Raw genomic sequence first — 15,880 nt, forward strand, 5'->3', positions numbered from 1 at the left:
GTGCATTGGCATCCCATCCCAAAATCCTATCCGGTTCGCCCTGTAGAGAGTCCTTCTAGTTGTTGCCCAACTGATTAAGGACATAAAAAGCCTGAAAGAAGCTCATCCACCCACAAATAACTCCACTATCTCCTTTGTAGCCCGCATACCGTGAAAGTCTGCTGCATCATCTATAAACAGGCAAAAGCGAGCACGCTTTATATAGCAACCAAAACCACGATCTCTAAATCGGCTAAATGACAATTGCGGCAAACACATCAGGCTTCCCATGATCCTTCCCCAACAAGCTTCCACGACCCTGAAGTTCAATTTATTTATTTTTTTATATTTGTAGAGCGCATACAATGGCCCGTGGGCGTCTCGGCGCAATAAGAAAATTTTACTTGATACCGAATGCATGTGGCACCATCCCGGTGACGGACTTCCTGTTGATAATCTCCATTCCCCTTCCTACCTTCACACTATAAATTCCCACATATGAAGTCATCCTAATAAACACCACAAGTAGAATTATCTCCAACAATCCCAGTGCACCACAAGCTAATACAACATACACCGCCTTGGAAGCCATCAGATTATTCTCACAGAATTGCCACAAACAATATCAAACTATACCCATGTTCCACAGCGAGTCAGAGGATGCGGGAAACATTCCATTCTGGTATCATTGTACTTTAAGACACACACACACACACACACACACTTAGGGTAGAGGTCTACGCACTTTGAGTCCCCCACTTTCAGACAAACGTGTGTATTATTTGGTCCTGCGTCTCCTGAAATCTTATCTCCATCTTCGCCCTCAGACCACACTTTATGCAGCAAGACGAACTATATCCAGGTCAGGTCCTGCAATCTGCAATCTCGTCAGTAACGGGTACAAAACGAGACATTAAAGAAACTGAGCCTTGAAGCATTCATTCATCACAGCGCGACCGTTGAGGAACCGGGCACTGCAGGTTGTGATGAGGCCTAAGAGTGCGAGTGTGTAGAAGACACAATACACTACTCACTGTTGCACCACACACGCAGTTACTTATATTTGCCATGTTGTAGCTCAAACTGCAGTTGTGATATAATCTACACACACATATCCCACTCAAAGAGGTGGAGCTGGTTATATCAGCAGTAGCTGTATCCTGTTCTTTCATTCTTTAGGATAACACAAAGTAGCCCCGCTTCAGCCTCCCATTTCCCTTGGGCAACTCTTTTGTGCACCGCCTTTGTGGCTTGCTGCTTCTCACTGAGAATCAGTCATGTCACAGTGCATAGCTTATGTAGGTGTGGTCGCTACCATTTTGAGGCCATGAACAGACAGCACTGTACCTGCAGTAAACAACTATTAAGGGCTGGTATTAATATTGAAAGATAATATCCTTGAGAAAAGAACATCCACTCGAAATTCTATGCTTTGTCGACATAAGGCTGAAAGAGGGCTTGTTACAGAGAAGGTACCTTTTATTAAAAAAACAAGCACTGCTAAATGCATTAGGTTTCGCCTACGTGATTAATAAGCTATTTTTGTTGTAGGTTGTGGTCACACTCATAGGTCAGTAGAAGTGTCAATCTCCCTAGCACGCAGCAGAGAAGCTGTAGGTAGAATAGGGGGCTACCGTTTCCCCAGTGACAGAGCAGGGCAAGAGAGGCACAAATTACACTTGGTTACTTGGTAATCCCCAAAGAAGCAGTCACAGAACCCGATCAAGTCAGAAGTAACAGTTCACGCAGCATTCTTGCAGACAACCAACTGTAGACTACTGTGGAGATGGTAGTACGATATATAAACTGCTGAGAATATAAGCAGAGGTGTGAATTATTCTGGTTTCACATTTTACAAACCGGACACTAAATGAGTATCCATAGTTCCTTCCTTATGTTAAGGCTTATATCTCTACATGTTTCTGTAGTTTCATGAGCACCAATTACATTTGCACAAGGTCGCATTTATTGTTTAGATTCATGAGGAGGTTAAATGACATGCCCAGAACCACAGGATGTTGAGCCGATTACGAGACTCCAACTTGGTTCCCCAGGTATCTCTGGAGGTAGCATGGAGGGAGGGAAGCGGAGGTACATGAAAAGTTCAGCTCGTTATTGGCTTGGCGTTACAACAAGACCTTGAACTGAACCAGCAAGACATCAGGCACAAACCTTCAGTGGCTCACCCACCTCTACTTGCCAGGTGTGATGGAATCATAGCACAGTAGTGTGTCCAGTACTGTTAGGAGCAGTGCAGGGAGTTGGATCCCAGTCCATGAACAAAGCAATTTAGGGAGCGCCGATGCAGGAGGGACTGAAAAACAGAGATTGCTTAATGCAGGGTGTTTGGGCAGTGTTAGGATTGAGCAGTACAGGGCAGTGTTAGGATTGAGCAGTACAGGGCAGTGTTAGGATTGAGCAGTACAGGGCATTCAGCAGCGATGAGAGAAATATGGGAACTTGCACAGCAACACAGGCATTGAGTCTTTGCAATGAGTCATGGAACTAGTTCAAAGATGTGCAAAGCAGTGCCATTAGTACTTATAAATAGGCTGGGCACAATAATGCAGCAGGTGGAGATCCTGGAACACTACAGGCAGTGCGAAACGCCAGCGCAGTCATAAGAAAGCTGCAGCTTCTTACACTTTAGAGAGAGAGGAACTGAATCCGCTGTCAATAAGTAGTTAACGCACCAGCCTTTGTACAACATTAGGTCTTGTAAATACTTTTATGTATCTATAGTCATGGAAAACGGAAAAGAAATTACATCACATGAGCGACATCTATTGCTTCATCGCAGAAAAGAGATTGGTATCTGATATAGGGTTGTAAATGCAGCTGCCATCTTAACGCTGTAGGAGAGTGAATTTACCCAACAGTAATTCCCCCACTGGTTGCAATTAAATGAAAAGCACGCTTACTTTGTATCAAAATAACATGAATTTGGGTGTGTGACACCACAAATTAACTACTGCTGACAGCAAATAAAAGTAAAATGCTTGGCCTGCTGTGTCCTTCACTTGCCTCTTTCCAGGACTGCCTTCATTGGTAACAGAGCAGGTAATGATAGTCCATGCTCCACGCACTGCTAAGTGGTACGGCACCGGCGTGGATTTACTACACGTAATGTGATCAACCTAAAAACAGCGCTTGCCTCTGCAACAAAAGGGAGCACTAGAGTGGGTGCCTACTTCGACCCCGGGGAGACTGGTGAATGTGCGCTGCCCCAGTGAGAGGGTTGGGGAGACTGGCAAGGGCCGTTGCAATAGCGGAGGGACACCGTACTTGGGCCACTGAAGAGAGGAAACACATAAGAAACAGGAAATACTACAGCCAATAGATCGTGAGGAAAAGTAACTGGCAAACACAGGGACCAATGAAAATGAGGTGGGAGGGATGGAAGCCCCTTTTAAGATATATATTAACAATAGATTTCAAAAGCACAGCGCAAGTGCTGTACAGGCGAAACCTAATCAGAAGAGCTTATTTCTTGAGGAAACTAACTTGGAGACATATTAAACTGACTGTACGAAATTACAACCCCAATGGACTGGCTACCTTTGCCACAAACACTAAAAGTACATCAAAATTGAAAAACCAAATAAAAAAATATACGTTATAAGCGTTAGAATCTTCACAGTTTGCTGAAATTAGAAGTCCCACACCAATAAGATTTAAATCAGAAGAGATTTCTTTAACTACAATGATGAAAATAGATGTGATCTTTGCCAAAATAGAGGTAATCTTTGCAAAACGTTGTTGAAAAGAGCTCGGGATGCTGGTGCATGGCCTCCCATTTGCCATTAAAGATGCCAATTGGAAGTTTGAACTAGTCATCGATTGTGGAAAACAAAATTAGATTTTTATTTTGTTGCTATAGAATGTTCTTATTTGAGGAGTAAAGAGATTCACGGTTCGACTATAGTCGTTTTACTTCATGGCAGCCAGACTGTTAAAACCTACGGTCATCTCTAAAGCCAATGCCTAAAGTTCACGAACATGCAGTAGTCAAAAGAAGTGTCCAAAAGCCCCTTGCTGGAGGTGTGTAAGAGTAGAAGTGCATTGTGTTATGTAGTATGTGTTCAGTGATGGCTTAAGCCCTCCCCAGATAGCTACAGTTGTCTGCAGCCAAGACTTAAAAAAATGGCAGAGCACATTGTATCCTTGAACCAGTTAACAGGCCCCTGTCCAACAAGTTTGGTTAACTGAACATTTGGTCTCGCCCTAAAAGCAAGATGAGTAAAGTAATCACAGTTCTACTCGATAATCTTCCTTCATAGGCAAGACGTCGGAATAACAAAGGGTTGACAGACTATAGACACAACAAACAACGGAAGAGGATGGCAAGGACAGAATCCCTAATGATTGACTGGGCAGAGCTTACCAGAAGCCAAGAGCTAATTTAAACTTTGAGTAAGAGTGGTTAGCATCTCCCTCTTTCACAACAGACCATAACTGTATTCGTCAGCAAGCACAGAAATACCAGGTGTATTAAAAACGCTGTAGTACAGAATTATTAAAAATATATACTTTCATTTGGGCACACAAACGCCAGTGTGTTATGGATACGGTCTTCATAATGTAACATACTCGAACAGTACAGAGCCAACATTACCAAGTTAAGGACAGATCATTTAACTAGAAATGATATACAGGTATCCACTCCGACAATGCCAAAGAACGTCCAGGCTACCATGTGGTCTTCATCAAGAGTTATCCTTTAGAGTAACCAGAATTAACTATTACCAATTAACACTTTGGGTACACTTTTGGATTCAAATTCATGAGCCCTGGGAGTTTTGTGCTTCTAAGGTGCTCATTGATTTGCTTGGTTGGGGGGGGGTAACAGCTCAGCAGGGAGCATCTAGTTGATGAAAACAAATGGCCTGTAAAGTTAATATTGACATTTCGTCTTCCTAGGAGCCTTGGAAGCAGTATGGAAACACAGGAATTATTAAACTTGGACAAACATTTGTGCTCAGGCGAGGCTGAATGGCAGGCAAGTGGTTGTTTGACATTATCCATGTCATTTTCAGGGTTTATCACTGTACATAATGCTTGCCGGGGTACTGAGGCATGAGTAATTAGAAGGGTAATTACACATTGAGGCCTGGACCCCGGCATTACCTTTTTTTTATCATCTAATGTTCCAAATTCCAAAGAGGTGTGTGTGACACACTCTTAAAAGAGCTCAATGGCGTAGATTTTTCCTACACAGCACACAAAACGAAATTAACTTTATTAGGTGCTTCGGAAATGTCTACGGAACACAAGGTTTAGCTTTCACTTAGTTGGCGTGAAAAAAGTGCCAGCAAATGAGCGGAAAGCCACAGTTTTCCAGGCTGTATTTACTGAAGTAATGGAATTTCTTGTATTTGTGCCTTTCCCCTGCATCACTTGTGACGTCCTCTTTGGCGGCATGTTTCCATTGACCGCGTTTCGCTGCTGAAACGCAGTTGGAGACCATATTGCCTACTGATTTAAATCAGAATCCCTCGGGGCTCCTGGTGCTTCAACCCTACATTATTATGAAAAAAATGCGTCTCTTTTTCTCAAGCCTACCAGTGGCCCTCGCATGCACGGGCACTGGAATGTAAGTGTTGAACTTAGCTAGCACTACAGTAAAAAGTAACTTTACAGAGCTATAAATGCTGGCCTTCATCCAAAGCCAAAAGCGCCGACTATGCAGGTCAAGCAGGTTAGACGATTCCAACAACGAACTGAATTTCCGAGTACAGCTTCACACTGTAAGCCTCAGAGCAAGACTTCTTAAAAGCATTGCCTCACCATAGTGAGACAAGTAACAACAACATTCACTAGTTCAAAGTATACAGCAGGTAGTTTGTTGCAAAGGAAAGGTTACTCGCATGAGTACATTCTCTCCCTGCCTCCTGAGCCTGTAGATTTTCCAAGGTCGGTTTTGTAATTTGAATAGGTCACTCGAATCTCCCTTCCAAAGAAATATGAATTCGACCTCATTGTTATACATTTCTTATCGAGTTGGCGTTAAACATTAATTTGCAACTACGTGCAAAGAATAAACCTAACGAGGCAGCACAATGTCATTTGTTGAAAGCGGATCATAGTAGAGAACATTGACATTGCTGGCTTACCAAGTACAAAGTACGATAACATGAGAGCAACAGCACAATCAATGTGATAAAGAACAATGCATGTGATAAGGAACACGCAGAACCGATTTGCTTAAGGCGTCTGAATACAGATCAATAAGAGAAAATCCAATGACAGACACACGGCCAGCATCCCTATCAGACTGTATCTTGGTGCTGGTTTTGAATCCAATCATAACCCATCAAGGTGTGTCACATGGCGAGTTAAGGGTAGGAGGCAACCAACCACTCGCAGTCAAGTTCCTAAACTACGCTTCAAGGGCCATTTGTGAAAATGATTTTCAAACTTTAGAATCAGAGTAAATATGAAGTTCATGTTGTAGGTACGGTCAACAAGAGCAAGCGTTGTAAGGATTGGGAGTATCATTTTCTGGAGATGTAAAAGGGGTTGTAGTGGCTGTTCACTACGCTCACTGATTTAGAAAGAATGCCCAACATCATTCTTCCACTTCCTATCACCCCTTGAGATCACAAAAAAACAATGGCAAGTGTCCATTTTGGTGCATGAGGTTGGCCTGGATGAATAGTAAAGCCATGTTTCGCTTTTGATTGTTCGTACAATTTTGTATGTCGGTCATCTCCTCTGTTCATGGAGGTGCAGTTGATGTGGTGTTCTATACCGTATCCAACTCTGTAGGGTGTATCTGGCAGCACCCTGCAGTGAGATGGAAACTGTAAACAGAGCACTTGAACATCAGTCCAAAGTTGACCAACAAGCCAAGGAGAAATTGTTTTAAAGAATCAAATCCATCCTTACCAACACCCCCCCCCCCCACCACCACCCCCGTCAAAATGTACCTATCTCTCATTGAGAGGTAGAGGGAAGAAACTGCAGCTAGGGATCACAGTATCCAGACAAGAATGCACCGTTCAGTAATTCTTATTACCTCACAAGAATCTTAACATGCCATGGTCTTGCTAGTGAAATGTATTGAAGCTAAAGCAATTCATTTTTAATAAAAGTAAACTGCCACTTTTAGGAGAGCGAGATTCTCCAAACAACCACTTAATAAAAGTGGAGCTTTTTACTTACTTCCACCTCCACCACCATTTCTCTAGAAAATACCCTTAATGAAGGCCACATTTTTCGGGGAGCTGTACACCTGCAATCATGGTCGGACTGGGGCAAAAATAGACCAGGCACCAAATATAAAAGTGGCCTCCATTATTGAACCACTTAGCTAAAAAAAAAAAAAAAAAAGTGGCCCACATTTGAAAATCAGCCAGTTTTGAACTTGGAAAGACACGCTGTACACGTGCTTTAAAAGATATGGAAGACTGCATGCCTATAACCTGGTAATAAAACTGCCCAGATATTGATCTTTCAGACCATCCCATCGGGCACTGCCTGATGGCCCTATAGGCCAGTCCAACCCGGCTTGCAAAGTCCCAAAAAATGAACTAAAGAACACTGCTGTCGCCTTCCAAAGGATTTGAGATGGCAGAAAACCCAAGTTCACAAAGTAGTATAACATGATCAGGGATGATACAGTAGAGGGAAATTGTTTTTCCACAAATGGCCTCATAATGGGTTTAGACAACCAGATGTGCTGCAATACGAAAACAAACACTTTTTGTGTCCACCATCAGAAGCAAGGGGTGTTGGGGTTGGAGCCAATCCGGAGGTTTGTTGGAAATGGACCAAGTAACCAGTCAATACATTTTTTCTAACGGTCAATGGCTTAAAGTGTAACTATGTGACCACTCGATATACAAAAACGACAGCTTGTGTATGGAGAAGAATTGACTTGGTTATACGAGGTGGAGGAGTTAAAGTTAAGAACTGTATTTGTTCAAAGTGGTTCTCAATTCCAGTCTCTTGATTTCAGTGGATCAGATCTTAGTTAGCGATTCCAAATACTTCTGCAGGCAGGGATAGCCAGGGACTCCTCCAAACACATAAAAAAACGTCCAACATGGTCTTTAAAAACAGACTCGACCAAGAACTGGATGAGTACCAACATAACTATGCTGTCCTCTCAGGGTTTAGAGGCAATTTCTGGGGTCAGACAAGGTGCTTTGATTACTTGCTACCCAATGGCTTCAGCAAAATCACTCACCTAGAATCTTTATTTCAGTTGCTAAAACCATATTAGAACATTGGAATGTTGAGAGATCCATTGAAGAAAATAGAGTGCTCCGAGCTTCTAATGGCTGATGGTAGCCCAGAGTGCCAATATTCCAAGGTTTGTTTCACAGCTGTAGCTTTCCAACCCTCTCGGGCTCCGTGAGGCCTTGATTTTACTATTTAGAACATTCTGCTCCCTATGGGCGGAATGTTCGAATACCCTTAGAGCCCTTAAAGGCCCGCTCCCATCGGTACAGGGCTTTAACGCCGGACTGGGCCTTTAATGGACGGTAGAGCCTGCTACGAAGGGCTCCAAGGCTATAAAAGACTAATCACTCAAAACACAATTGAAAACACTTATCAATGTTCCATAAAATAGCTGGAACAATTACTCGATTCAACTCATCAATGCACGATTCTATAAAAAATAGAAAATAAAAAAAATATATATCCATAAAAGTGGTTGATACAAAAAGGTAACAAGATAACACAATTCTTTCCAATGCCATAAGCCTATTAAATGCAGTATCGAGAAAGAAGAAAAAAAACAATGATACGTTTTACACACGATGTTCAAAAAGATAGCACCTCTACAACCATCTGGTCAATAAGACTCTTCCTCACTTCATAGTCAATCACCCTGCCCCTGTGATGGCCAATCTAGGCAAAGCACCTTGCACTTTATGCTCATTTGCCCTCTTTATATGCACCTTCGCCGCTATTATCTTAGACCTGTTTTTAGAAAAAACTCAGGGTATACTACAGCCCAAGCCCTGAAATTGTTATTTGCACTTGACTCTGTTGATACTTGTTTTTTTACTGCCACCTTTTTACTCAAAGCTGTTTCGCATAGGAAAAGTCTGGTGTTTTAATATCTTTTTTAAACCCCAATACTGAGGAGTTCTTTTTTCGTTTCCAATATAATGTGTATCCTTTTATTGTATGCTTTTGTGATTGTATTTAATAATCGAATAAAGCTTTGAAATTGACTCTTCCTCACGCCTCAGATGGAGTGGAGCAACTGAGCCAAGCTGCCTGCAATTGCTTATCTAGTATCAGTGCTCAATATTGTTTAAACAACTGTGTGTTTATCTCCAAAAGGTACGGCAAATTGGAATTATGCGTAGGCAGAGCAAAAGAAAAATAGGTGTGCAACAATATCATCTGTCAATGTGCAGGTCAGACAAGTACTAGACGAAGGCTGGGTATTTTGACATTTAGAACAGAAACGGTTTGTGGGAAGAACGCCATAATAGAATTAAATATATAACTGTATTGGCAGTAAACCTGTTGACATCAAAGACGTGCTCAAATGAGCAAACCATTTATAATCCAGAAAGGCTAGAGCTAGGAACCTGCACCTGGAATTAACAATTTCCCTTTTGTATATACATTTCCAATGTTTTTTTTTTATCGTCTCTTCAGATATCAACAGAGAGACCTTCTTGTTTTTACACGGTTGTTCAATTCAGAGTCATTATCACGAAGTGCACGTCGTTAATCCACAGGATTTTATGTGGTCTATCTAGTGACATGATTTCTTCAATAGTGAAGCAATATCCTGCTAATTCCTGGGTTACGCCCTAGCCTCCACCAAAAAGAGCAGGAGTCAGGTGTTCCACGAAAGGGGACTGATTTCACTCCCAGGTCCAGAAATATTGGTACAAGCAGGGCAATCTGAGGCAAATCAGCCATAGATTAAATGCATGTATGGTCTATCAATGTGAGTTTGTTTGCCTGCAAGGATTCACACACCTCTGTTCTGCAAAGTGCACCTCCCCCATGTTTTATATTATATATGTAGAGGGATGTGTTATCCGAGCTATTCGTCTAGGTACTATAAATGCCAGAGACTTTCTTCTGGCATTTAAGACTGTTCTTGCTGATTTGCATGGCCCAGGACATTTGTGCAGTTAGTTTTACCAAAGTACTCAAAGTCGGATTCCCTTTCATATGTAGTTCCACTGATAGTTATTATCCCCCATTAGTGTCAGTGCCTTTGATTATTATCCCCCATTAGTGTCAGTGCCTTTGAGAATTCCTTGCTTGAGGCTCAAATGCACAACACCCAATTGCAGGACAACAGAGTTGAAGCAAGCTCCATTTTTCAACTTAGATAAATTTGCTCACAAGAACATGAGTGCAACGTCCTTAGCTTCCAACTGAGTTCCAGAACCCCAATCCAAGTGACCGGGCAGGATGAATATCCTTAGATCCACAAACATGTTGTGCAGGGTCTCTTCTGTCTTGTTTAGCATTCAAGGAAGGCATGGTGAGGCCAGGGTTCAACCCCACTCCCTAAAAGTCACAGGCAAACATTTTCCAACCAGTCAGGCTCCAGGCCCTCGAAATGGCACCAATAGTATCGGAGTGGAGAAGGATATCAGACCTCTACCTCATGTAGGCGAATGTCCCCACTAGCTCTCCTCCATGACTGCATATGTGTTCATCAGAATGGCCAGCTTTAAAAGTGGGGTTAGTGTGGGCAGATTATACTACACAAAAGGGGGAGAAAAACGTATCCTTCAAAATGAACGCCTGAAGGCAGAATTATATTTTCTATATTTATTTATTTACTTGAGTTTTATATAGTGCTCGCCAGACCCGGAGGTATCAGAGCGCTTTGCATGAGGAGTTACATAGGTTACAAGTTACACATTGTTACAGAAGGTATGTCAATTACAAGTTACATCAGTTGGTTCAAGGTGTGTAGAGGGTAAAGGGGGGTAAAATGGCGACGGGTAGTGAGATTAAGCAGAGAATTGGCACAAGGCAAAAATGAGCAAGTAGGGGGGGGGGGGGATTATAATAACCAGAATACCACCATGTAGCTAATACCAGAGAGGTGTGGGTGGGATTTGATACCAAACGGGTGTTTGAAATGTATCAAGGGGGTTTACCAGAGTATTGAGAGGGAGAAGGATGGGTTAGCAAAGGTAGAATGTTCTGGGAGAAGTTGAGATACTTGCTCTACAAAATTGATAGTACTCAGGTTTGTATTATTAACTTCAGAACCACGTGAAAAGTGGGTGCTTCAGGGATACATCAAACACCGAAAGGGCACTACATAAATGCAAACAAAAGGAAATTGCTATTATTTAGGCACACGTGCTCTAACACCAAAATGTAGCGAAATAAAAACTCACTTAGTAATGTGGCAGCACAAACCACTGGTTTATTTACGGATACCTTTGTAACAAATTCTGGGTTGGACTTATTGAAAAAAAATCTTGGGTTTGAACAGTAAACATTCACCAATTTACAATTTAGCAGAGGAAAAGGGCAAAATAGATTAATCTCAGTAAGCAGTAAAAAGAAGAATTACACTGATGTACATCCTAATCGAGATGGCCATTTCGCCAGAGCACTCAGTTAGAGGCATTGTAGAATGGAAGGACGGTCAATAAATAAGATGCCGACGCGAAAGATAGGGGCACTATCGATGATTGGTACACAAAGTTAACGCTCGGCAGTTGGTCCCTGCCGCTGCAGGTTCGCTGAACAAAATAACCTGTGGAGGCGTCAATACTTACTTCGACAAGTACTTTGTAAAAACAAAAACAAAAAACCATTAGAGTTACTGTTTTAGAACTTCTGTGGAAAGAGGACGATTATAGTGGAAGGAATGTAAATAATATTAATTTAAAAAATCGCCTAAAGAACTTCCAAAGTGAGTATCCCTGGGTGAATCCATGAGGGGAAAAAATTACTGCTATATTATCGTGCATACTGTTTACATGGATGGCAGACACCAGAAATGAGCTGTAAAGTCAAACAAACAGTGTCGGCTCTCACGTCATCAAGCCTTTTTCGTTTACGAAATCCTGGCTCGGAAGCATGCCCATGTTTGGCGCGTCATGTGCTAACGTAAAAACTTGATGGCGTACCCTCCAGTAGAACTGGCTAATGGGACGGACATTTTAAAGCGAAGTCATGCGTGTTAACTAACGGAAACAGGACTCATTTACACCAAAGATGTAACAAAAATAAAAGTATTGTTTGTCACTGTAAAACGGCAAGCACGTTAGTTATGTTTGACTAGAATCTTATACATATCTAGTATGTGTATAAATAATACTAACGGTAGCAAAGTGGTTCCTCACAAAAATGTTTTTGCTTCTACGAAGAAATCTGTTACATTTTCGATAAAATCACTGTCTAACTAGTGATTGTTCGGGAATACTTATAAGTACAATCTAGTACGCCTCTATTTAACATGGCGGCCACCAACAACAGGTCGCGTCTCCTTGTATGGAAAGAACATAGCATGGCACTGACGCAATACGGGCGACATCCTGTCCAAGCAGCGCTGACGCACGGGTGAATCACGCGGATCGGACAGGTTGGGAAATGGGGAGAAGGAGGAGGAGGCAGGATTTCGTCGCCCCCTCCCTCATCCTACGCCACGGTTCACAAACAGACCGCTGGCAGGTAGAGTTTTTATTAAAGAATGAGGTTGTTTTACGGCTATTTTGAACAATCTTCTCTTTCTTACGCCTATGCAAGTAGTGTCGGTATTACCGGTTCACAGTCTCTCTTGCAGAGATTATGTTTACGCCATGGTTTATCTCCATCCTAAACTTTAAACCCACGTTCATAGCAAGTAGAAAAAGTTAAGGTAAGGCAAAGATAGTTAAAACAAACTGTAATGGTGAACACATTTCTATAAAACTCCCTATCCCTTCCAGGTTTTAAATCAGCGAGAACGAATATTCCAAATTCGAAGTGTTTTGGTTCCCGGATACCACACCTAAGCTACGACTCTACTCCCTTGAAACAAAATTTCTTAAAAGTGCTAGTGTCGCCACATTATAAAAACAAAACACGGTGTTGTCGAGTACAAGGTAGGTGTGGGTTACTATGTGCATACAGTTGCCGTGACTGGGTTATATTCCTGAAGAGGGGTGGGGTAGGACTCAAGAAATCACAGGACCTGGTGCAAACAGAAGATCGCAGAGAGGCACCTGAAACTATACACGCGTACACCCCAGAAACACTTACCAGGAAACTACCACGGGACTTGAAACATTAGAGGAAAATAACCATGAGAACTAAAGTCAACAACTACTGCAGGCAGGCTAATTCTAGCTTTGAGGATTCCACAAAATACTAAACCAACCACCATTCATTGAGAACGCGCCCACTTATTAAAGCTGTAAAGAGCAACAAATAGACAAATGTAACAAGCATAAGAACTCTACGACCTTAAGGAATCAGACCCTGCAATTGAAAATAGTCACTTAGTTCGTCGAGGAACTGCACGTAGCACTACTGCGTTTGAAGCCTACTCACACAACACTCGACCATAAGGAAAGCTGCGATTCTCCGTTCCCACAGCCCTAAACAAACTACAACCGCAACCCCGAACCTGTTAAAATCAAATTCCCACAGGGAGCAAGTTAAAAACAGCAGCAGAGTACAGAAAAGCTCAATCACAACTCACAGGGGGCTAGTTTGAAACAGCAACAGAGTACAGAAAAGCGCAATCAAAGTGAACTGAAAAACAGACCTGTAACAAGTTTTAAAACTAAATAAAGAACCCAAAAGTAAGATTATACGTTAATGTCATCTGGGCTAAAGCTCCGATACACAACAACACAATCACTAGGTTAAAAACATTTCGTAAAGTTTAACATATCTGGTGACAGAATACAGACTACATAGCCCGCCAAGCACATTTTCCATGAGACATAATCACGGTATATATAAACCAATCCCAATTTCACTTCCACCTACCGATTCGGCGCCCGCAGCCGCCAGAATGGCGCAGAGTGCAAGAAGTCGCCACATCCCACTCAATAGGCACAATCCAACGCAGGCACAAAAATAAATATATCCCCAGGCGCCAACTGTCTCCGGACAGCAGGGGTCTACTGCAAAATCAGCGACGTTCAATAGGTGTCGGTCTTTGGAACCTTGTCTCCGTGAGAGATAACACGCGTGGATTCGCGGCGCTTTGGCGTGAGGTCGCTGGGTTTCCACACTACTAGTTTCCTCTTCTTCAACAAGCTGAATCGGCTCGTCGCGGTATGTGGCTACTTTATACAGTGCCTCCTCCCCTTGCTGCAGGCTAACTGGGATAGAGAGTGAGTCCCTCCTCCCAGCCCTGCTGGGTCTTTATACTGCACCGCCTCCCCGACAGGAATTTCCCAGCTCAGAGGGACGGGAAGTGTTGAAAAAACCACCTCATAGGCCGCTCTAAGCAGGGAGATTCCTCAGCACCCTCTTTCTGACTACTTTCGGGTATTTTACAGAGGAAGTTTGGTCTGTCCTCCACTACGTCAGAAAAGCGAACGTAGATCAGAGGAAGTTTTCAGTTCCCACGCATTGGCTGCTGATAGCTTTTCAGAGAAGCAAGCATGATATAATAATCTCGACTTTCATTTCTTCTAACCCAATGACTGATTTTGTTTAACACGAGTGACCATTCGAAAGTGAGGGACTCTCAGTTGTACAGCAAATTCACACGTTTTATCCCAGGGATTATTCTGTGGTGTTTGTGGTTGTTTTCATTCCTCATTTCAGTCACTTGTACTTTTAGTCACATGTTTATGCTTTTATTTAAAGTGCCCCAGTCACATAATCAATCAGTAGGTTTGTAGAGCGCTTCTTGTCACACTTGAGGGTATCAGAAGACCAAACGAGAGGACCAATATACCTAGTTATTGTTTGGAATGTATAAATAGGCCTATCGCCATTATCGGAGAAAGTGTTAACTCGCAACACTAAGAGAAAAGAGCTCACTGTCTTATTGTTTTTCTGATGTTCCTTATATTTATTGTTTCTTATTTTAGTGGGTAATGAATGAGAGTATGCGAGGTTTGTATGACCAGAGGTGTATATATTTTATTTTTGGTGTTTGATCCAGCTTTGTTATTTTGCTGCATATAAGAATATATATTTGAAAATAAATCATATAAAAAATCTATTTTTACATAAATATTACAAATAAAAACCACAAAAAGCAAGACTTTTTAATGTTTGTCCAATAAATGTTTAGACATTATGGCTAAATATACAGTTGTTTAGTCTTCTTGGCTCCTTTGGGACTCCTAGCGAGCATCTATGAGATGGTGAGAGATTCCGCCCACCAAAAATATGTATCAGTAGGAAGCCCTGTCGTTTGGTCTTTTTATTGTATTTCCTTGATCTTTCTATCACCTATAAGGTTTTTCCAAGAACCCTCTTTTTGTTGTATTCCAAAGTTGTGTAGAGCCTTGTATGCATTGGACAGGAGCTTGAACTGGCATCTTTTCTATACAGGGAACTAGTGGATTTCCCTGAGGTAGGGGGTGATGTGGTTTCATCTAGAGCAATCCAGGACGAGTCTGGCTGCAGCTATCTGTATGGTCTGTACTCGTCGTTGGAGGTGAACTGTGATCCCTGCGTAAAGAGTGTTGCAGTAGTCCAGTTGGCTGGAGATGAAGCTTTGGATGAAGGTGCGTCTTAAACTTTGGGGTATCCATTTGAATATCTTATGAAGCATGAAGAAGCAATAGGAGGAGAGGGAGTTGGCCTGAATTGTCATGGTTAGCTTGTTGTCCAGAATGATGTCTAGGTTCCTAGCTTGGTCAGTGGGGGTGGGAGTAGGTACAAGTCTATGGGCCAACAAGGTGCGTCCAATGGGGAGCTTTTGTTTCTGAAAATCAGTATCTCGGTCTTGTTTCTGTTGCGCTTCAGTCACTTGTCCTTCATCCAGTTG

General features: G+C 42.2%; 1 protein-coding gene across 1 annotated transcript in view; it reads right to left on the reverse strand.

The window, feature by feature from the left end:
* Positions 1-14,467, reverse strand: part of SDC4 (syndecan 4) — a 36,852-nt gene extending 22,385 nt beyond the window's left edge. Inside the window, exon 1 of the mRNA XM_086932309.1 lies at positions 13,915-14,467. Coding sequence (XP_086788435.1) covers positions 13,915-13,968 — 54 coding nt within the window. The 5' untranslated portion in view covers positions 13,969-14,467. The remainder of the gene's footprint in view (positions 1-13,914) is intronic.
* Between the last annotated feature and the right edge of the window lie 1,413 nt (positions 14,468-15,880).

The sequence above is a fragment of the Lissotriton vulgaris genome, chromosome 7 (assembly GCF_964263255.1).
Source record: "Lissotriton vulgaris chromosome 7, aLisVul1.2, whole genome shotgun sequence".
Classification (NCBI taxonomy): domain Eukaryota; kingdom Metazoa; phylum Chordata; class Amphibia; order Caudata; family Salamandridae; genus Lissotriton; species Lissotriton vulgaris.